Raw genomic sequence first — 24,411 nt, 5'->3', positions numbered from 1 at the left:
GTTACAGCCTGTGATTGGCAGGATTACAATATTTGGAGCAATCACAAGCTTAAATCTATGCTGAGTTCTTGTGAACCATTTACAATAAAGAATAGTTGCTCTTTGAAAAAAAATCTCTTCCATTTGCCCACTTTGAAGATCATGTTAGCTGTTGATGATGATGAAAAAAAATGAGTCTATAGTTTGCAAGACTTCATCACATTTAAACCAATGCCGCCATAGACACCTACACCGTTTACAAAATGGCCGTCACCGTAAAAACAGTTTAGGAACCTCGATAAGTTTCTGGACTACAACGGTCTCATTGAGCGGGGTCCCGTCGTCGTCCGCCGTCTTGTTCGAGGTTCGGACCCAATACACTTGCGGCTCCAGGTCGGAGATGGGTGGGCACGACAGGCGGACGGTGTCGTTGACCAGCACCGTGAGGTTGCCGGGGTACCCTTCCTTTATGTAAGGGCTCGATGGGTAGCGCTCTACGGATGCCCAGGTTTAGCTTAATTTAGGAATTCTTGTGGTACAAGTAGATGTTTTTGGAGGAACGTAAACTGTAGCAATTACGCTAGAATTTTCTTCTGTATCGTTTTAAAAAGTTATTCAGATCAAAATTTATCTTCAGAGAATTTTATTGTTCTGTATGTAACTTTTGTAAAATGAGTTTAACTTAATTTTTGAGACAAGGCAAGAAAAGGTAAGGTAGCAAGTACGTTTTATCTACTTTTAAAATTGGGCTGAACCAATTAGTTTCAAAATATCATGTTTGACGTAAATATACAACGAAAATTATTCTTATCATTAAGTTATTCGATATCAGTTAAAAATTAAGTCCAGAAAATTTAATGTGTCACCTTACCTTGAACACCAAGCTCGGTGGTATGATTGATGCATCCCAGCTCGTTGCAGACGATGCAAGTATAGTTCCCATTGTCGGTCTTGGTCAGTTCGTCCAGAACCATCGCCCACTTCCCATAAGTGGGCTGACCGAAGCTCCTGAACACTTTCCCGCCGTTCTTCCTCCACGTTATATTCGGCGTCGGGTTCCCTGCGAAAGTTTATGGCTCGTAAAAATGCTTTTAGTTACACCACTCGCAGTGATGTTACGGCTCACAATATTCAAAGGTCTGGATATAAATAGAGTTTGGGTAATAGATGTTGTTCATCAACAGTGTTTACCCGACATTTTTGCTGTCATGGTCAAGTTGTATCAAGGGATATTTAATGTTGGTTTTATCCGTTCCTATGTAAGTATACGTCACCCAGTATATGAAGGTAGCCTTGGGTATTTTGGCCTTTGAGTTTAACTAGTTGATGAGTTTAACTAACTCCGACTTGATGTTACATTATACTAGTAAATATTAGTGAGCTGTCCATCGAATTCTTGACGCAGCAAAAAACCTTTAATAAGATTTGGGTGTTTGTACACATAAGACTTTCTGAGAAGAAGGTACTGTTTGTAACCAACTTCTAGGGCAAAGAAGCCTAAGCTCACCTCTCGTTCGCACCGCTGAAACTCCTGTGTAGCCAGGATTTACAGCGCACCATAATAAAAACCCAACCAGTGAAGGTCAAGTTTGTACCGAGGGAAAGTTAACTGTCTAGACCCGCAACGAAATTAATCAGAAGAACATAGGAGGAGCTCGAAGTTAAGCTTCGACTTCCGTCCATTGCAATCCAAATCCAAGAAGCCTAAGCTATGTTACGTATGTAACTTTGAGATATAACTGTTGGACTAAAAAGACCGAGCTACCTTCAGCAGCGCACTTCAGCCTGATAAGGCTGCCAGCGGGCTTCATCTCCAGGGAATACATCCTGGAAGGATGCTTGAACCGCGGCGGGTACTTCTTGATGCTGTTGTCCACGTGTCCGTAGCCGGGGTGATCCTGCAAACGAATTATATTACAGGTTACGTCATACGTTGGTCCCAAAATTTTAGAACCTAATCGTGGGGCTGGGCGTTGATTTTCAATGGTACCTTTAGGTGCTCCACTAAAATATTCGATTAAGAACTTGCGCCAAGATCTTTTTCGTACGAACTTTAAAGACTTCCCAATAATATGTTCCGGCAGTTAGATGTTAGATAGCCAGTTCTTCTGTGCTTGAGGATTCTGGGTGAAGCTTATTTCTTCCTTCGGCCTGATCATCACTTTCCATCAAGTGAGATGCAGGCCAAGAGCGTCCTCATTGTGGCTAAAAGAAATAAAGAGCTACCTTTTCGTTCCGGTCATCAGTATCTTCATCCCTGTAGCCGTTGTCGGGCCTGACTTCGGCGCTGGTGTTGCCATCGTCGGCGGTCATTAGCGCGCTGTGCTGTGACAGGATCTCCGGCAGAGGGCGCTCCACGTCCATGTCTGCTTGGTACTCTGTGAAATGAGTAACATTTAGGCTGAGTTGCACCATCTTACTTTAACTTTAACAAACGTCAAAAATCTATCAAACTACATACAAAAAATACCATTTATCGTTATAGTTACGGTTAAAGTTTAGTGGTGCAACTCAGCTTTTAGTATTATATTGGTAGATTCAGGATTGTGAGATTTTACTATTTAACCGCAGCTATAGCATCTGCCTACGTTGGCCAGAGGGGTTGTAGAATTATTATCAAATCTTCTATTCGCCTCTTGCAAATTAGAGAGGGTCCTGTTCCTGCAGTAACTAGACTTAAATTCGCTGGAATGAACATGGGTGACCATCATACAACAGGGGTAATAAACATTCTAATTTACATGAAGATTTGATTTGCAAAGGATATTAACCAAAACGATTGGAAAAAATCATAAATAACAGGGATAACCATAAACCACATTCGACCGTTGACTTTACCAATCCAAGACATCCGAAAATAATTTCACACGGGAAGCCATTTATTTTGATTGTCCACACGATAATCGTGTCCTCCAAAAATATTATTAATGCTCCCAAAGTTTCCACATGAGCGCAATATTGCAGCGAAGCCAAAGACAGAATTGGCATGTTTGCACATCTGGCCAATAAAGTTGTCAATATTCATGAAAATAGCACTACATCAAACCGAAAACGTAAAGGATAGAAGTTCGTTCTTTTGTGCAGCTATTAAATTTTGTTCTACTCTTGCCGTGTGGGTTGTTTTTAAAGAAGCTCAAAGAGTTTACAAGTCAATATGTTCTTTGGTTCTTTGTATGTATCTTAAAAGACATCAAATTCTCAAGAATCTGAAAATGAAAACTAATTTTCATCGTTACCTCTTAAAGTATCCCGACTGTCAGTCTTCACTATGACGGTGACCCTCAGTTCTTTGGTGGTATCGTTGATGCTCTGGCACGCGTAGACTCCAGCGTCTTTTTCTTGGAAATCTCTTATTCGAAGCCTAGAAACAGAAAAATAATCAAAATTCACCTATTTTTCAACAATCAGCATTTTCAATAAAAAATCAGTTCGTTTCAGCCAAATGACCAAAGTAACCGACATAACTCGCAGAATTGCTAAAATCAAGTGGCAGTGGGCGGGGCACATAGCTCGTAGAGACGATGGCCGTTGGGGCAGGAAAGTTCTCGAGTGGCGACCACGGGCTGGAAGACGTAGCGTGGGCAGGCCTCCTACTAGGTGGACCGACGATCTGGTAAAGGTCGCGGGAAGAGCCTGGATGCGGGCAGTGCAGGACCGTTCATTGTGGAAAACCTTGGGGGAGGCCTTTGTCCAGCAGTGGACGTCATTTGGCTGAAAAAATCAGTTACTATGCGTGGAATCTAAAATTGCCAATTCAAAATAGCTCGCATGTTCTCCAAATCGACTACATTCCTCCGTGATTTCTGAATGATTGATTTGATACATCTCCTGATGGGCAGTTTGTTTTCGAACGCCTCAAATAGAGCTGTATGCGCGGGAGTTGCATATGAGTTATCGCGTGTTTTCGGTCCGCGGATAGAACTGCACAAATATTGATGCAAGTCGGCTGCGTGTGTGCGTATCTGGATTCTAATTTAGATGTCGGATCGAAGAATTTGTTGTTGTTTTTGTGATATTTTTATTTTTATGTCTGAGATTTAAATACTCTTTCAAAATACAGTTACTTATTGAAGATAATATGCTGAATGATAACAGTTTGATCTCGTGCATAGTTCCAAATTATTTAAAAAAATCACAAACAACGAAATCTTTTTGAAGATTGACTAAAATCTAAATGCAAGATTTTTTTTTTAAATTAATGGAAAAGGACATACATCTGCTTGGCGCTCTGTACAAGCTGTCCATCCTTGTACCAATGCACCGGAGTCTTGCGCTCCATCCCGCACACGAGGCGAAGGGGCTCGTTGATGTCCGCTTCCACCAGGGAGCGGGTGCCATCTGCAACAAGAACAATATTGGTTTATTTCATTACCCCTTTAGATATTGCCTTAACTTCAAATACAGTAGGCACATTTGACTTTTGCTGTAGAAAATTCGATCTTGTTTCAACTGCTTTAGATGCCACGGTATTTAGTATGAACTGAAGATGTCTTTATAGGTACGCCATCAAACACATCTATTGACGACCTGTTGTTCTAGATATTCCAGATAAAGATCAATGACACTTTACTGGACATAATTAGAATTTCAAGCTTGTTATTCTAATGACCTTAATAATGTAAACATAGAAAACATTATAATAATATTTCAGAAGAATTTAATTTACACATCGCTTTTGGCCCGTATCCGAACATCTCAATAAATTAAGTCGAATCACCACGGAAGTCCTATCAGATAGTGGAGACGTGAAGAAATATCCGGTTGCATTGGCTGCCAGTTGGAATCGTGCCGTATCCCGTTCTCCGAACCGAATGGAACTCGATACAATCGCAAATACGCAGTAAAAGTTCCAAAATAAACCGTGTAACATATTTACAGAAATTACACGGAGTACGACTCAATACTAAAGAAATAGAAGTACCCATAAGTTCATGGTATCAGAAACCCGAACATGACTGTATGTATGACAAATAGGGTTTCTGCTCGAGCTTTCTCGAACTCGAGAAAACTCGAGAAATTTGGCTTCATTCGAGACGAGAAAAAAATTACTGGAGCTCGAGAATTCTCGAGTTTCGATTTTGAAGCTTTAATATTCTTGAAAGCCTATTTTCTAAGACAAAAGTAAGTTTTTAATTATTTAATAGGTTAACGTTGCGTTTAGACTGGCCTAGTCTTTCCTTTTTTAACTAATTTGATTTGCAAGTAATGATCTTAACCGAAACTAATAATGTTCACCTACGAGTATGCTATATTTTATTATGTTTGTATAACTGACTGATTTAAAGACTGAAAATTTTTTGTTAACAATCTGTTAGTTTAGGTACTCGTAAATACGTTTATTCAAGTCGTTATCTTTAAGTTTAAAAATTTATTTAAAAGTTTTTTTTTGTTTGTAAATGTAGGTTTATTATCGTAATTTTTCAATTAATTTGGACTTGTGTTCTTTGGAAAACAAGTGATTCAATTGGAGCTCCAGATATTTATGGTTATTAATCCTTAAAGTACACGCGACTTTATGACTTTTGTTCCTTTAGTTAATTACTAAGTTATAATTATCCTACTAATATTATAAATGCGAAAGTTTGTGTGGATGTCTGGATGTTTGTTACTCTTTCACGCAAAAACTACTGAACGGATTTTGTTGAAACTTTACAGTATTATTGATTATAACCCAGACACATTATAACATTAATAAAAACTCGTGTTTTTATTAAATTTCAACCGATTTCAACAGTTTTAATTAAAATACTCGAGACCCGAGAAAACTCGAGACTTTGGCCTCGAGAATTCCCGAAACTCGAGAAAAAAAATAAGTCGAGAAATCAGAAACCCTAATGACAAAACAAGTAAAATTACCATTTCTAATCCTTTTCCAAAAAACTGAATAACAACAAAACAATGTTTTCTATCACGCATGTGTTTAAAAATAATTACTGCCTACACGTTATTGTGTAAGACAGGATTTTATTAAAACTGTATAAAAGCGTCATTAAAAGTGTCATGTTTTTATTTATAGCCAATTACAGCAACATCATGCAGAATTTTTATGATAAAATAAGAGTGGTCCCGGCGCAGTGAGTGCCTTGAAGAATGCCATTTTTTATTTCAATTTATCTTAATAGCTATTAAGAGGATTCTTGAAATAAATCGCCGTTTGTGCTTGCACATAAACCAATCAATATTGAAATTACTTTTCACTTAGTACTGTCATTCCCAGATCATAAACTTGCCAGGAGGTGGCTTTGAATACTAAGTGAGCTTTTTATATGGACGTCCCTCACGTCCTGTGTTTCCTACAGGATACCTGTTGTGGCATACAGATATACAGGGAAAAGTAATTACACTTTCGACCTTATCGCCGAGTCGTAAGGACAATTTGTCTTTTTGTTTGTTTCTGTGAGAAAATTTTGCAATCGAGGGTCGTTATGGTTCTAATTATTTGCCCGTTGACGTTTAAGTAATGTTAAAGCTTGCAAGTAAGCTGATGTGTGGCATTAACTATTTGTTTTCTTATGGAAATGCAGTAATCAGGAATCTTGCCAACGCGTCTAATACATTTAACATTCATTAGAATACAACGTATTCATCTCTGATCGTTATGTGAGTAATTATTGTTTAGACATTTACAAATTGAAAACCGTTGTTAAAAACAATGTTCTAAATTCTTTCGAACTTTTATGAATGAAACATTATTTAAAACAAAACAAACATGAACTTAACTAGCCATTCATCAGACAAGACAAAGTCACTGTGCTTTGTTTCACTGAAGCTTTAACGGCCCTGAGATTTGTAGTGTGTGGATTATGGCGATAGGGACGTCAGGGGAGGCAGTGATGTCGATAAAACCACACGAGTGTCGATAACGGGTAAATTATTACAATTCCTAGCACTGTTTTATGTTCTGTCGGAATTAGATAACGGCAGATGTAGGTCCAAAAGCATGTAGCACGGTCTTAAGGTTGAGTAAATGCTTAAAAAATAAGTACTTGAGTATGCTCATAGGATATTTCTAATATCTTACAAGGTGATAAGACTTATGATGAAAGAATGTTTTTTTTTTTGAAAAACCAATATTTTAAAATCTTCGAACTTGAGTTTCCTTTTATCAACAGCACTCACTCTGACTTCTTGATTACCTACTCGCATATCGCGCGAGTATAAAAATTGACAGTTACTTCAAATTGTTAAAATATCGGCAGTTATTTCAAATTATCGACACATTCCCGTCCATGGTGTTTTTGCGAAGTTCTCAAAGGTCGTTTTATGGTTGCACATGCGCGCCAGATGCGCCCGCGCACAAAAACCGAACCATTTCTCCAGCAGTCGCTTTGTTTACACAATCGTCGGGATCTGACCTGAGCCGTGGTCAATCAGCACCAGATTCTCATTTGAATAAACCCTTCTTACAAATAACAAAATGAATAAGTTTCTTGTACTCGTTTTAATATTTTAATTGCCAAATTAAAGAGGAGCTTAGAAACGTTACAACTTTTCCTAAGCATTGTTCACGAATAAAATATAAACGTGTAACCATACAAGAAATAACTTAACTAAACCAACTTTATGTGTTTTCTTACTGCACCTAAGTTAAATTATATTGTAACTGTATGTTTCCCAAAAAATAAATAAATAAATAAGAAGAGTAAGTATTAAAAATCATAAAGAATGAAAAAAGATTAAAGTTCGATGGTAACTTATCATCTCATTTTCAACTTCCAGGATAAATATATTTACCACGATCAATAACTTCAGTGATTAAAAATGCACTTAATATCAAATCACGTTACATTACTGAATTTGCATACACGTAGATTAGAAAGTCAAATAACTATCTACAAGGATAGAAAATTAAGAAAATAATATGCTCACATATTATAACTGCCGCAGTTCCATGACATTGCATTATTAAATCAAGTCTTATTACCCTTCTTGTTATGGTTAAACACTGATAATACGTCGTATTATGTTTTAAATTATCGAGTGTAATTTATAATGGAAAATAAAACATGATATCGAATAATTTCCTTCAGTACCTACATAATTAGATATGAATAAAGTTAAACCGTTATTTCCAGGGTGTTATTATCTTCGGAGGAAACCTAGCGTCTAGCGCAGTTAACACACGCACAGAGCACTAAGCATTTGAGAGGCTGTCTTGAAAAGTTGCATATTTGGGATAATGATCTTCTAAATTGGCTCATATCCGCCTGTGATAGGAGACCTTATCAACAACCTCTTAACGAAATACCTACCGTATTTCGTGACATAGGACTATACGTAATTTCTCAAGACTATGACAATTGTGTGCTTTTTGCTTTATTTAGTTCTAAGCTTCCTCGGTTTTTATGGCAGTTACACAACTTTTAAGGTTCTTACTTTGAAAAGACACTTAAATTAAGACTGCAATTGTGATTTCAAGTTAGAACTATGGAAATCCTCAGTTTTAAATGTTGCGGCGTCTAATACCTAGGTACGTGTAATTTATCTGTAGCCATAGATTATAGAGTTCAGTGTGCAGATAATACTTATTTATCGTGACCTAAACTGGCACTGAACTTAAGACCCGATCGTAAACTGCGCTGAGCATTAAAGCTCATTACGTACACTTTTAGTTGCAATCCAATAAAACTACAGTTGCATTAATGTTGGATTAACTCACTCTCGAGATTATCTTGAAGGATGTGTACTTGCTTTTTAAAAGTGGCATTAAAATGTGTAATTTCTATTTAAGTAAAAAAAATATTTAAAGCTCATTTCAGAGAAGTTAGTTAGTCAAGGAAAATGCATCAACAAGACCAAATGAATTTAAATTGTAGGTATATTGATTTATCATCACCTGCCTGGGTATTGTTTTCAAACATCAAAAACAATTTCGGCACAGCGATGATTTGAATAAAGCTTTTAAGCCAATTACGTTTCCATTCAAAAGAATCCCATTCAAAAACAATGGTGCCAATCACCCAATCCCTTCTAACCCGGACTTAAAATTATCCTTAAACAAAACAAAAGTTATGACGAATTCAATGGAATTATCAATAATGAGGTATGGGGAATAAATATTTGATTGTAAGGTTGGGTGTCCACATGACTAATCTCATAAAACAATGAGAATAAAGCCTTAATTCGATAGTGACCTTGTGGTTTTTAACACACCTAAAGCTCTCTAACTATTCAACTAAAATTGAAACAAATCCAACATCAAATAGGTATGATGAGAAAAATTACTCTTTTTCTGGCGCAGTCGGGTAAAAAAAGGAACAAGAACCTACGATTGCTGAATGTGTACTCGTAGCTTAGAGACCACGTACTTCTAATTACTACTAAATACATAAAAACTCACAGCAAATTGGAGTTATTAAAAGAATATTTTTCAAAGTCGGCTGAAATTCAGTGGACACAGACATAACAACGCAAAAAGCGCGTATGAAATACAAAACTGCCGTATTTCAGCTCAGCATGGCTTTTTGATTGCTTGGAGCCATTCCAAAGGGAGCGTTTTACATCACACGACACGACTACGATTTGTTGACATTGAAATAAACAAATCTGTGGTTGAGTAAACAAATTATCATCAAGTTAATGAAAGACTATCAAGACCACCGTAATTGAGGCTCTGGATCGGCTGTACCAACTCGTCAAGGAGTCTGAATTAGAAGGGAAAGGCTTCCAGCAAAAGCATGGTAGAGCCTGAACCTGAAAGAGAGCTGGAAAAGGATAGCGTAGAGGAAAAAAGAGTGGATGGCTATTCGTGACTTTAAGCAACGAGTAGCCTACTTGACACTTTACTTAGAGATGGGTGAACGAGGCCCTTAGTAATCATAGCAATAATATAGAAAAACCTCGTGTAGTCTTCTTCGTTCACGAGGTCTGTTGGCTCTATTAATCTCAGTATTACAGTGCAGTTCCACCTCAATTACGATGTCATGTACTGTAAGTAGGTACACTATAAAGCAAATACTTACTTTTGTTTTCCATACGGAGAAATCGTGCAGTGTAAAAGTCTCTATATTTTTTGTGCGTAGGAGTGATTTCTCCTTGTAGTCTCGTTTGATGGTTGAATCCGCAGTTTTGGGTCGTTTGCTTTTAACACGTCTTTAAATGCATCGCGACGTCGATACGAGATCTTTCTTGTTGCAAAATGTGTGTTTTGAAAGAAATACTTTGTGTCCAGACATTTATTGTTCGATATTTTTAAAACGTTTAAGATTGGACGCGGAAAAGTCTCGCTCTGATTCGTAAAGATAAAGTGGTTTCGTCATTAATTGTCGAAAGAGTGAGCTCATATTCTTAAATAAGTAGTAGAAGTATAAACTACAAGACTATGCCTAGGTACCTACTGTTCGCCATTCATCTCTACCATTTTTAATTGAGAAATATTATTAAAGTTTGTGCTAACTAAATAGGTAATTGATAGTGAAAGGCAAAGTTTTTTAATCATTATTATTTTGCTCTTCATAAAATACGGTAAGTTATTGATGCGCTTTCGTGATAGCGACATAAGTTATGATCTCTCGTTGACACAGATATCATCGCAGAGAGACAAATCGTGCGATTGCGCTGAAGTATGGCTTTCGGTAGCGGGACTAAGGGTCGATTCCCGGGATTTATGGCACCGGTGACCAATGTGAATTTAATGAGAGCACCACATTTCATCCAGAAATTGCTTTCATGTAAAAATATTGAAGAAAACTCCAAGATTAAAAACACACCTGTCTCTTGCAAACACAATCCTGAAATTTCAATTTTGTCGCCAGCCTACGGTTTTGCGTCTATTTCGAATTCGAACTGTCATGTGCATCCCGCTAAAGCACGCTTTCTAAGGACAAACACGAATAAAGACATAATGCAAGGATACCGCGTTTTTAGAGAAAAAAGAATATATTTCCAAAAATCATCAAGTTTTTTTCAGCAGTATCTGTAGACGTTAAACTCTAACATACATTTGTATTTATAATATTAAATATTCACGTCAGTATTACCACCAAACATCGTCTCTTGGACCTCGAAGATGTACCTAAACGCGGAGGTAGTCTAATCAAGGATTCCGAGCGTCTCTCTCCCTTCCGCAAAGCGCTTCGATTTAGGGACCCCTTTTAGTCTCCGCCGTACATATTAATTAGCCAAGATCTTCGATCAGGGTTAAAACATTTGAAACCTTATTACAAAGGAAAAGAGGCACAACTATTTAAATGTTTTATAGTTTAAAGATAAACGACACTTCCTTATTGAAGCGCTATTTACATAAAGTAAGTACTGCTTTTGTTCAATGACTTGGCGAGTGGCAGGTTTATGTGTATTTGAGACGTTTTTAGTTTAATTTACTCATCGCGTCGTTTTTCACACTGAATAATTACCCTAGACTATCGTATGAGACAATAGAAACTGGCAGATTTTGTAACAAATAATAACATTCACATAGAACTATTGGAAAACTGACTTTGATAACTAAGTGAAATAATATTCCGAACACTGAGACAGTTCAAAGTCTGAATCAATTTTTATATTATTGGTGCGGACATGAAAAAAGCAACTGAGATCGCATACTTTATAACATAGTCCTGTGACATGGCTTCATTGGAATTAAGTTGTGGCTACGTGTCATATTTTGCGATGTACAAGTATGTTCGAATAGTCGACTGTACAAGGCAGTCGTAGGCAGAACATTATTCCAGTTTAAATTAAACGAATTAAAAACGCACAAATTGTCATATTCATAGCTATGAACGGGATTCGTGTGGGATTGTAGAACAACATAACCGCGCACGCTTCCTGCGCTGAATCACTGCATTGTGCGCGCGCGCACCCGAAAAGGCAGCGAATAATAAATAATAAGCGATTGCAGTTATAACAGATGATCGTCAGTTTTATAGGTTCGCGGTATATGACTAGAAAGACATAAACTTTGAGCTATGTTTTGTAACAAGACGAGAGACTGTGAGTAATTGAATTCAAAATCTTTCTTGATGTTACATTAGATGCGAAAGGTAGAGAAATGTTACGGAAAAGTAGCTTTTTTCAAGTATCAGTTTTTCACAGAATATTTCTATGATTGGACATTTTATATTCAACAGCTCTACATTTAGCCGCCTAGGCCATATTTTGATCGTAATATATGCAATTGACGATTGTGCATGTATTATTGATACGCAAAGTGTAATGTATCGTCTTCGCGTATTTAGCACGGCATTAGATTAACTCATACGTCACGGCAGAAAATCACACCTCGCACCGGAAGCACTATTTCCAACCAATCATGCAACGCAACGCGAACTGACGTCTGTCACATGACACCGAACGCTGCGCCGGCGCAACGGAACAGATACTAATCATTATTGACACGTTAATAAGGCTCGGTATCGCGTGACGCGCGTTTTGACAGCTGTAAAATTATTTTTAAGTTCGCAGTATCGTTTTGAATGACATGGATACTCGATGGTTCGTTTCACGGTTTTTACGGGGCACATATTTAAGGGCCCACTTTAAACGGTTTTAATGAGCGAGTAAAAAATGAGCAAGGGGGTTGTTTTAAGCAGATGTCATTTTAGATGCAAATATTGGGTATTCTTAGACGCATGTAGCAAAAAAACTTCAAAAACATTCTCTAGATTTTCTTTCTTTTTTTACCTCTAATAATTTTCTTTAGGAATATCAAATGTTTGTGATATGATACCTTAATGTTGAATATAAGGGTATAGTAAACATGAAAAGGTGAATAAGGACATTTAAAAGTCTCTTCACATTACATACACTTCAGGATCGAGAACATCAAACGGCAGACATAGGAAGTTATTATACCACAGAGATTTGTCGCCCGAAGATGAAAAGATTATTTTTAATCTGGCCTAGCATGATTTAAAAAATAAAAGGAAGATGGCGCCGACATATCCGCTTCCTCTTCGGATTTCGAATGCGCACGCGTTTGACGGCTGAACATGATAGATCAGAATTTCTAGCTCTCGATAATAATGCTCGAATCAAGACTTGGGAAATCCATCTTCAATAAAAATGGTTTAATAAATATATCCTAATAATAGCAACGGATAGCTTTATTGTTTCTGACTTTCATGAACTGATATCATCATCATCATTTTAGCCATAGGACGTCCACGTCCACTTCCACATCGCACGGTTGGTAGCGACCTGCATCCAGCGCCTTCCTGCTACCTTTATCAGGTCGTCGGTCCACCTTGTGGGTGGACGTCTCACGCTGCGTTTTGAACTGATATAATATTTTTTAAGGACACGCTAAACGGTAAAATCGCGTTACATTTCCCTTGCCTTGCCTCGTCAAAAACTAGGAATGTTTTGGGAAGTCATTCCGTTTCCTAACAGAAATTCGATACTGATGTTCTAACTTGGATATACACTGGCAAAATATATTAGCTTCGTTCAGAGCTATTTCAATTTTCACATTCTAACATGTCTTGCCAATAACGCTATTACCATATTAGCGATGTTCAGCAACTTCCTGAAACGTCAACGGGGTTATTCGATACTATACTTCCGTTATTACCCAGTAACAGCTGCGAATATGGAATTCCTTCAGGCTGGCATTCCAAGTGAATTCCAAAGTTATATAGAGACGATATTTTATATTATTCCGATATTAGATCACGCGAGGCACATTGTTTTATAAAAATACCGTTTTTACCTACTTACTTTGAAAAGAGACACCTTGAAACCTCACCAATTAACCTCACAGGTTATCTATTCATTTATCGACAGACAAAACAAAAACGTGTTTGTATGTCATTTTATTTAAATAGATATTAGTTATTATCATTGATTTACTTTGGTAGAAAAAACACTTTTTATTATTTTCAAAATTCAATTTATAATTTCTCAAATACCGTTAGAAATACCGTCTGCGTTTGTTCCCTCCAAAAGGACTGTCCTAACAAAAAAAAACCGGCCAAGTGCGAGTCGGGCTCGCGCACAAAGGGTTCCGTAGCAGCAAATATAATAAACTTATTATGTCAATTTATACACCTGGTGAATGGAGCCTAAACTCTCCCGATATTTTGCCTTGTACTTTTATGTATGAATATTAATTTTATATATGTATTTATAAATATTCCGAGCTAAAGAGGTGGCAAAAGCAATGGCAAACAAACCACAATCAATAGTANAATCAACCTATCTCAAAAACTATAAGAGATACTTTGATCAAACCAAAAATCGTTGAAAGAGTTAATTAGCATGCATCACCTCTATTTTTTTTAGAATTTTATACCCCGTAGTTATAAAAATAGAGGGGGGGGGACATACTTTTTACGACTTTGAGAGCTGATATCTCAAAAACCGTTCACTTTAAGAAAAATGTTTTTTAGAAAACTTTATATCATTTTAAAAGACCTTTCCATTGATACCCCACACGGGTATGTACATCGAAAAAAAATTTTCATCCCTCAGTTACATGTATGGGGGGCCCCACCCCCAATTCTTTTTTTTACTATTTAGTGTCATAATTTTGTAGCGGTTCATACAACACATATTCCCATCAAATTTCATCACTGTAGTACTTATAGTTTCCGAGTAAATCGGCTGTGACAGACGGACAGACGGACAGACGGACAGACGGACAGACGGACAGACGGACAGACGGACAGACGGACATGACGAAACTATAAGGGTTCCGTTTTTGCCATTTTGGCTACGGAACCCTAAAAACACATTCCAGTCCCGAGGAAGTCTTAATTGGCAATCATCGAAAACATCCCCAGCATCTGAAACAGATTGCAAGAATGCGCCGTTTGCTGCATTTCTGCTAATCGTTACCGAGGTACAGTCCGCCACAAAAACTACGTAATAATTTACTTTAAGCTTACATAAATTCAAAGACAGCTGATTTTTGTGAAATAATCTTTACGGGAATGAAGTCTGTACAAGATCAAAATTATCAAGGGTTATCTACATAAATAAATAAATAATAAATAAATAAATGTCCTTGGACATTTTACACTGCGCTTCCTAGAAAGTCTTAAATATTAAAGGAATTAAAGTCTTGAATAGGCTCCGAAACTACTACATAGATCGATTTGAAAAATTATTTTACCATTAGAATCCTTATTATTTCTGATAAACATAAGCGATACAAAGTTCCCTGGGTCAGTTACAGATAAAGGTATATTTTTACGTCTCAATTAAACTATATTTTCCTGTTCCTTCGTTGTCAGTAACGTTTTCAATTGATATCCCAACTGTACCTTTTCCCGCGGCCATATTTTTTCCGCGTTAGGGTGTCCGCCATCTTGTTTATTTATAGCGCGCGCGTGCGCAAGCTCCTTGCTTTCAATTAGTTTGATTTGTGAGAAATCGATTTCACGGAAGTTTGAGGTGTTGATATTTTTTAAAGGGAAACTATTTTTGGGAAGCTCTTTTTAACTTAAGTAAAGGGTGAATTGGGTGTAAAATTAATTTATTCAAACAGAATTTACTAAAATTGACAGTTGAATTAGATACTTAACCTTTGTAATACCTAAAAGTCGTGAAAGTTATTTATTTACTGAAAATAGGCTTTTATACAGCGCTTTTACACATCTCAGTCGCAATAACTTTATCTCTAACACTGTTTTGGGAAAATAGGTGGCATGTGCAGTGCTGAAGATTCATTTGTTATTATTCGTTGTTATTTGGCCTCGTTACGAAGTAAAAAACATGTTATTTATTACTTGTGACATTTTCAAGATCACCTTTCATTGGCCCATGAAAGCAAAACAACTTCGTTTGTTTTCCCGCGTCGTAAAAAGCGGCAACTCGTGCGCCGGCGCATGGAGTTCGTAATTGCGTAGACCGGCGCAAGTAACGTATCCTGCGCGTACTACGTCTTGGTAGTTATCTCGTTAGTTCAACTACTACACAACTAAACAGAACCCTTGCAGCATATTTAACCAGTTAAATTAAATGATTTAAATCGCACTGTACATAAGTTATTTGCATTTTTTAAATAAACGCATTAGTAATAAAAATCTGGAAGGTACTGTTTTAGTGCTAATCCTGAAAATTATTTTTCCAAAACTAAGTCGTTGAACTCTTTTTAAGGGGATATTTTGAATGAGAGGATAATGTCTCTTTAACTATTAGTTTTTAATTCAAATCAGAACACTGAAAATCTCTCGACAAATACAGTATAGTCATGTTCTGTAAGTAGGGTTTTTTTATTTTTTTTTATTGTTAGGAAAACAAACAGCATTCTATAACACATATAGAGTTTTTGATACTTGTGCTAAGACTGTCGTGATTTTAGCATTGAGACTTATTGCATCGTTTGTAATTCATGTCCTTTTTAGCGTGCATTCATATGCATCGTTATAAGCCCATTGGTTGTATTACGCGCGATTATCATATTGTTTGGCGCTATGACGCAAGCGTGCCGTTACCGGCGCGTGCGCTGCTGACACCCGGTATAATAATAACGCATTTTCCTGTTACATTGTACTTAGATTATTATTAGATTCAGAAGATCACTAGATTGACGCCTCCGTGGTCTTCTTAGTGAATTGAAGGTCTAAGGTTCGATCGCGAATGGGTCAAACTAATTGAAAATATGATTGATGGGTCTTGAGTTCGTTTCCAAGACACATTAATCGAAAAATCACATAGCCCTTTTCATGCAAGTGTTAAATAAACTATTGTACTTTTTCCTAATAATAGTTGGTCCCCACTAGGTGGTTCGACGATCTGATGAAGGTTGCTGGAAGAACCTGGATGCGGGCAACGCAGGACCGTTCGTTATGGAAATCCCTGAAACGAACGAATATCTACATCTCTAAGAATTGCTGAACACAACTAAGAAATCGATTCGTAAACAGTTTACAAATATAATTTCGTAAACAAATTAGTTGAACTACTGAAAGAAAACAAACTAATTTCTAAAAGTGTATGAGGAAAATTGAGCTTTCTCTGAAATCAAAATCAGCCCACGCGAATCCCACGCGAGTTATAATCGTTTGTACATCATAAAGCTTTTATAGAACAACATCGCATTAACCTGAATAATGTAGCTTATTTAACGTTGCAAAAAACATAATAACTGCAGCTTCAAATTCAAATGCTTTACAGGGGACCTTACACAGTCTTTTATGTTTTTGATCCATATACCAAACTAGAAACTTATGGCCGTGTGGAAAGAAGTTTTCAAGAGGAGACCATAGAGCAAAAGGCGTAGTTCACTTTGTTTTCAAAGTCCACAGAATAAGCACCTTTAACATACAGACCGCAAATCTCATACTTGATAACTATTAAATCAAAAGCTTTTATAACATCAAACGTAACTCCATAAAAACGACCGCTTCATTCTAACTCCAATATAATAACTTCAATTTGCTATCAAAATATAAAGGAACCAATTACAATAAATAGTAAGACGTCTCCACGGCGCAGTGGACGCCTATAGACCGTAGGAGCACCGCACAAGGATCGGGTTTCGACTCCCGACCCATTAAAACTAAGCATTATCGCCTCAATAAAACGTAATTAGTGATTGTTGGATAGGATTGTTAATTTCAGTTATCTTTGATAGTTAATTGAATGTTTTATTTCAGTAATTTTTAATTGCAGTAGTTAATAAAGGAGACAATAAAAGTGCGCTTTTTAAATCTGTTATCTTTCTTGTTTGCCTATACGCGATATTAGGAAGTATTGTTTATATAATATGGCAATTTTTTTAGTTAAAATTAGAGATAGGTATGTGCTGACAATAAAATACAACTAAAAGTAGCTTGACATGGTTACTTTCAGGAACAAGATCGCCTAATTTTTTATGTATCAATCAATAGACTTTTGCGTTTTGTAGGAACTTTGTGTTTACAATAAAGTTGCAATATAATGCTCCGTAATAATATCTCTTGTCAATAAAAGCAATAAAGTATCTACACAGATTTATGTTCTGAAAGGGCTAATAAATAATTTTGATAAACGTAGAGACTGCTGAAACATAGAGCTTGCTTTTAGATGACAGTCCATTTAGAAAATGGATTTAAGTAGTGTAGCTTATAGGAAGGTAGGATAGGCCTACTTGATTCTTAGCTGGAGTTTAGCATGGTAGATTGTCCTAAAATCGAATATAGAGCTATGTAGAGATAGTAAATTATTTATTTACTATGTATTTTGAGTAGAACTTGCATCACGTACGCCGTACGAGTATGCTCAAAACAAAACTGAAAACTGCTGAAAATTGCGTTACTTATTAGGGAGACCTAAAACCTCTTCAGGGAGACTGAGGGAGGTTTTGAAGGAAGTTCAAGGAATATTCAGGCTATTTTCATTTAGTTTCTTCGTAGGTAAGTAATAGATTAACTTATCAACTGGAAGTATGTGAATCCACTTCGGAAACAGAAGAGTAACGGTAAGTTTGTTTGTTGTCGCCGCCGATATCCGAGAGGAAGCCGCGGCGTGACTAATGGCTTCCGACCGCTTATATTTGGCCACGGCCGTACGCCACCGGAATTGGGACATTTCTATGAAAATAGAGCTAAGACGAAGACCCTGGCTATACAGAAGTTGCAGTGGTTGGAAAGAGAGATGGGATTTGTCCCATAAAGAACGCACGAAAAACGGATGAGAAGTGCTTTTCCCATTAGACTGACGAGTCCTTATCACAATCATCAATGAAAGTGTTAAAACAACTAACGGCACATCAATAGCACCGCTTACACTTCAACACCCACTTGACAAAATCGCACTAAACTTAACTTATCAGGGTTCCACAGGAACTTGATGATGTTCCACAACATTCCGGCATATGGCGAGAACCAACCGCACGTGGTAAGATCCAGTAAAGTAATACATAGATGAGGTATTTCCGCCACTCCCGCGCATCGCGTGGCTGCGCACTGACTCACAAGAATAGCAGTTACAATTATTGATATGCTGAAAACACTTGACGTAGGCGACTAAAATTCCACTACTGAGTGCACGAGTTGAAACCTACTGGTATTGCATATGATGCGCCTGTTCTGAAGAATGTCTGACAGAAGTATAGGTATGAAAATTGTAGTACCTATGTTTGAAAAATGTACTTTTACTTACTTAAATATTAGGTGGGTTGTATGTGGTGAGAATGTGGTGGTCTTAACTTTTTCTCTTGAGAATTAATATCTTAAAGATGGAAATCAGAGCAGATTGATCATAAACTGAAATACATATTTTAGTTTGTTTACTATGTTGGAGGGTAACTGAATATTATGGCTTTGTGACTCGGAAAAAAAGCTTCGTTGGTGCGTCTTCACCCTTATAGATGGAGACAGATATTCCTTTGTCTCGGTTTAATGGAAATGGGAGTGACATTAACGCGTGTTTAATCTCATTTCTGATGACTTAATGTAAGCGCTGCAAGATTTGTTCTGTCAGCCTGATTTAGTGCAAGATCTTTATTATTTTTTTTATTTAAGAAACCACAAACGATTTGTTTTTAATTAAATAAAATGGACAATTTATTTATATTATTATTTCGTTGCCTTTTGAACACTCTCAGAATCCTTTTCAGGGTGTTCCTGAAAGGTTAAATCTGTTTTTCTGTATAACTAGATATCAACATTTTGCACTGAAGCTGCTGCATTATTCCTATAATCATGTAATAATACACACCCACAGTGTAAAACACATGAACGGGTTTTCCCAACGTTTCTGTAGCTCAGCGGTTAGAAAAACTCTAAAAGTCATCTGACACGAAGAAATAGATTTTTTTTTTCAGTTTCAAAACTATAATATTTTTATGCCTAGTAAAACAGTTGCTGCTGACGCTACACCTCACGATTGGTCCAGTTATTCGGTAAGTGTGGGTAGCAGAGTGGACAGTTGACGCGCCCTGGTGGCTGTCAGCGCAGTGACACGCTGTGATAGCTCTAATGGACTGTCTAGACGTACGGTCAGCAGAAGAGGCTGACAAAATATAACCAAGCTTTGGTTATGAGACGGTTTTATGAAAGTGTAAATTTTTAAGTTTCAAGATTTTATTTATTTAAAGACAACCAACAAAGCATACACCATACATTCACAGATTGCTTATAAATAAATTATAATCTAAGGTGTTGCCTTACTTAACGATATGCCTGCATGTTTTTAACATATACACATAGGTACCACCTACTTGAAGACTAAGGCTGAGTTGCACCACCTAACTTTGACAGTAACTATAACGGTAACCGGTGTTTTTTGTATTGAGTTTGACAGATTTTTGACGTTTGTCAAAGTTAAAGTAAGATAGTGCAACCCTGCCTTAGGTTTCTACAGTCTGCTTGTGACCACGGCTGTAGCAACTCAGCCGAAACGTCAAGCTATAAGTACTCACGTAGGTACCTACATTGTACAGTCGCAGAATGAAAAGGTTCGTCACCTTAGTGTCGGTTTTCGCTTGCACTAGGTACTGTAAGAGTCAAACCTGCCAACATGGTTGGCAGTCCACAACAGTACGTTTCTCTAGAAACTTCCTGCCCCGTACAACCAAACTGTGGAATGGACTGTCGACTGCGGTGTTTCCGGACGGATACGACCTGCAAGCTTTCAAGAGGAGAGCGTATCTTTACCTTAAAGGCCGGCAACGCACCTGTAACGCCCCTGGGTCTGCGGGTGTCTATGGGCGACGGTAATCACTTACCATCAGGTGATCCGTCTGCTCGTTTGCCTCCTATCACATAAAAAAAAAAAACAACAGTGCAATCCAAGAAACAGTGCTGCTAACATTTAAATAAATATGACGTTTGCTAACAAATAAGGTTTTGCTTGTTTATTTTTCTATCCCATCAGTGCAATGCAATGATGACATTGACCAATTGACAATCGTTTTTTTTATTTAATAGAAATAATAATGGCAGGTTGAACCAACAAGAAGGTTTTAGTTTATCAATCATAATAATCTTCTTGACACAAGATAAATCGTCAAACAACTTTGATCTGGATAATTTTGAACTTTACTGACGAACAGTTAAAGATTATTTTCTCTAACTCGAGATTATTCTGTAACATAGTTTCAAAAGGTAATTATGTGCTCGCGATTCGTTGAAGGAATCAATTTGAAAACTGACGAACCTTTTCATTCCGTGACTGTACATAAAATGTCTCGCTAAACTGGGCTAAGGGTTTCATACTCCTTATAGTTGCTTCAATGAAGGTAGAATTCCTGAGGCATAGCTCAACTGTCCTTAAATCCTAAACTAAATTAATCAGAGAAAATAGGGGGAGTTTCAAGCCAGTAATAAGACTTAAGTAGTAAGCTAATAAGCATCCAGTATCCGCTCTCATTACTTGGTCTACTTTCGAGTGGTGATGCGTCATGACCTTGCGGGCGCGAGACGGGCCCGAGACGACGCCGCGACGGCTTAGTCATGCTGCGACCATCGGATTGAGTGGATCCACGCTTATTATAGATCGTTGAGGGAAATATAGCAAAGCAGCTACTAACAGAACCGTTATAAGCTGAAAGAACGCTAAATAAAGCATTCATTTGTCATAGAACTACTGAAATTAGCAAAAGAACAAAAAATGCACAAAACATACTTTGATGAAATCAATCAGGTATCTTATAGGGGTCATTATTGAGTCCATTTTAATATTTATAATCTCATCCTTTCAGAGAAAATAATATACGCTTATATAAGTAAAAAACTCTCAAAGAACCTACATTTTTCCGCCAATACCTCATTATTTCGTTCTTTCCTTGTCGAACAACAAAAAGTCGAGACAACACTCCAAATAGAGAGCATTTAGTTTTGTCTAACATGGCTTTTAGTATTGTTTGGCGTCATGCGCATTGCCTCATTTGTCGTTTACCCGCTGCACTTCGCGTGCCCAACAAGAACAAACAACTCATACTGAAATTAAGAGTTTAAAATATTATCAAAGGAAGATACGAGATCAAAATAATATATGTAACTTATTTTTTGGATTGAAGAAAGTAGCAAACACTTGACAGGAATTCAGACGATTACTCTATTACTTAGATAACTACTATTCAGCACTCGTATTGTAGAACCTTGAGGAAACAGTAGGAATTAATAGAAAAAAATATTTGAAAGTGGCTTCTGATTTCTTTAATTCTTTACTTATAAACTCCGCCAGAATATGAAATAATATTTCGTTCGTTTCAGCCAAATGACGTCCACTGCTGGACAAAGGCCTCCCCCAAGGTTTTCCACAATGAACGGTCCTGCGCTGCCCGCATCCAGGCTCTTCCCGCGACCTTTACCAGATCGTCGGTCCACCTAGTAGGAGGCCTGCCCACGCTACGTTTTCCAGCCCGTGGTCGCCACTCGAGAACTTTCCTGCCCCAACGGCCATCGTCTCTACGAGCTATGTGCCCCGCCCACTGCCACTTGATTTTAGCAATTCTGCGAGCTATGTCGGTTACTTTTAAATAATATTTAGATTCATGGTATTTCTTGGTGGTTCTTAAAAAAGACCACTAGTGTTTAATGTAGAGCTTTTTTGTGCTACCAAAATGATCTGGCTGATATATTTGGGCTGCAAACATAGTAGCCACGATGACAAACAGCATGAGAAGAGCAAGTCAAACATCGGCCAGCGTCTGAGTGGACGGAGTGCCAGAAAGAAATAAATTATCACAAGTGCTTTTTCAACGGTTTTGCGATGATTTTGCAGATAATTGTAGTCAAGTAGTGAAAAGAGAGTAATAGTCTTAGGTGTGAATAAGTATGTGTGTCTACGACCTCTGTATGTAGAATGAAACCAAAAAGTCAATTCACATTTCGGCATGCATTTGAGCTTTTCATTGATTGAATTTAAGGCTGGGTTGCACCATCTTACTTTGACTTTAACAAACGTCAAAAATCTGAAAATTCATACAAAAAACACCTCCATACAGACTCCCCACAAACTTTTTTTTAATTTAGTATGATATCTACAAATTGGAAACCGACCAAACTATCGGCCAATCAAAAGTGTAGTCTGCGGGGACTAACTCCCGTATTCACAAACATTACTATGAGGTCTCACAGTGCGCATGGACGCACAGGGTGACACACGAACCAATCACAGAGCTCTATTCAACGCTGTGCGTTCGATTTGCTGTTTCACTTAAGCAAGCATGGTTTGTGAATACGGACGTAAGCACTGAACATAACCTAGACAATGCAAGTAAAAGTAAGTAAGAAACATCCCGATGATTACAACAGTAAGTTAGTTACCTTTACGGCTCCCAGTACAGAGGTGGGCGTAAACAGAGCCGCCCTTGAACTCTGGCGAGGGAGGTGTGCGTAGATGGGGAGGTATTTATAGTCCCGATCGACTGTGCTAGAACAGCACAAGGTAAGTCGAACTGTAAGATATTATATCGGTATGTAACTTCGATTCATTAAATACTCGTACCTATGTCTTTTCAAAAACAGTCTTGTCTCTACTCACAAACTTTTATGTAGAGTCAAAGTCAAAGTCAAAATTTCTTTATTTGTTTAGACTAATAAATAGTTCTTACAAATCGTCATTTTGCTCTTAAGGAGCCTCTACATGTCATGTAATCTTTTTACCCTACCTTAGAGACTTTTAAACACTTTTTAACCATTTACCTTACAAATCTTGACCTAAATGTAATGTTCTCACAAACATTCGTCAATTTACTTTTTCTTTTTAATGTAGGTTAATAGGCGACCATATCGAACAAAACTGATTTGCAGAATAGACCTCATAAGTACAATCATGCACTAACGAGCGGAAGTGGATCCAAAGAGTTAGACTCATTAAACACCTCTATCATTTGTGTTCATAACTGTACGCGCTAATGGTGCATAGAGGTGTAATATAATGGGTGCGAAATATTCATAATGACCAGTATGCGTGTAGAAAATTGTTTGATCTTTGCAAATACATGACTACTCGTATTTGAAAGAGTTAAACGTCTGTTTTTGAAGAAGCATTTTGTGAAAAAGTAACGTTTGGAAGCCTAGTTCACTATATTAAAGTCTGTACCTGTACCTACATAGCTTTTTTTGCAAGTTTTTTAATCAATGTAAGAATTAAAAGGACGAAATTAGCAGTTGTCTATCTTTTGACACTTCAACAAAATTTGAAATGAATAGTATCTTGTAGAGTTGTGATAATACACTCATACTACATTTTCACTAATCTACTCGAACCAGGTAAAGCTCAACCAACAAGTAAAGCTCCATCTGAATCCATAAAGTCTAGGTATAGCCTAATTACACTTTTTACCAGGCATTGAACCTAAACATCTAAGAGCATTTAAAGGCATTAGGTATTATGGCTTTTTACGCGTCTGGCGTTTTTGTCCGTCTGCACTTGCACTGAGGTCGTCGCATCGAGTCCGGCACAAATCCGTCTTGCACGATGACTGAAGTGTTATTTGATTGATTTTTTGTGAATAAATCTCAGTCGCAGTGGATTTGGGATTAATGTGATTTACTGAGTGTTTGTAATAATATTTCAGCTATGTTGTTTGTTGTCGATTTTGTGTCTTATTAA

General features: G+C 37.3%; 1 protein-coding gene across 3 annotated transcripts in view; it reads right to left on the bottom strand.

The window, feature by feature from the left end:
- Positions 1-24,411, bottom strand: part of Btl (fibroblast growth factor receptor) — a 115,029-nt gene that overhangs the window by 10,673 nt on the left and 79,945 nt on the right. For 2 of the 3 annotated variants that reach the window (XM_028302135.1, XM_028302127.1), the window contains 5 exons: positions 4,194-4,317; positions 3,216-3,340; positions 2,206-2,357; positions 1,745-1,877; positions 851-1,039 (listed from right to left, as the gene is read on the bottom strand). In XM_028302135.1, the coding sequence (XP_028157936.1) occupies positions 851-1,039; positions 1,745-1,877; positions 2,206-2,357; positions 3,216-3,340; positions 4,194-4,317 (723 nt within the window). Of the gene's footprint in view, positions 1-273; positions 474-850; positions 1,040-1,744; positions 1,878-2,205; positions 2,358-3,215; positions 3,341-4,193; positions 4,318-24,411 lie in introns of all 3 variants that reach the window. The other variant, XM_028302144.1, reaches the window with a different exon arrangement.

Source organism: Ostrinia furnacalis, unplaced genomic scaffold, assembly GCF_004193835.3.
Source record: "Ostrinia furnacalis isolate ACB-3 unplaced genomic scaffold, ASM419383v2 OfSCF0077, whole genome shotgun sequence".
Lineage (NCBI taxonomy): Eukaryota > Metazoa > Arthropoda > Insecta > Lepidoptera > Crambidae > Ostrinia > Ostrinia furnacalis.
This window is presented reverse-complemented; position numbering and strand designations above follow the sequence as displayed.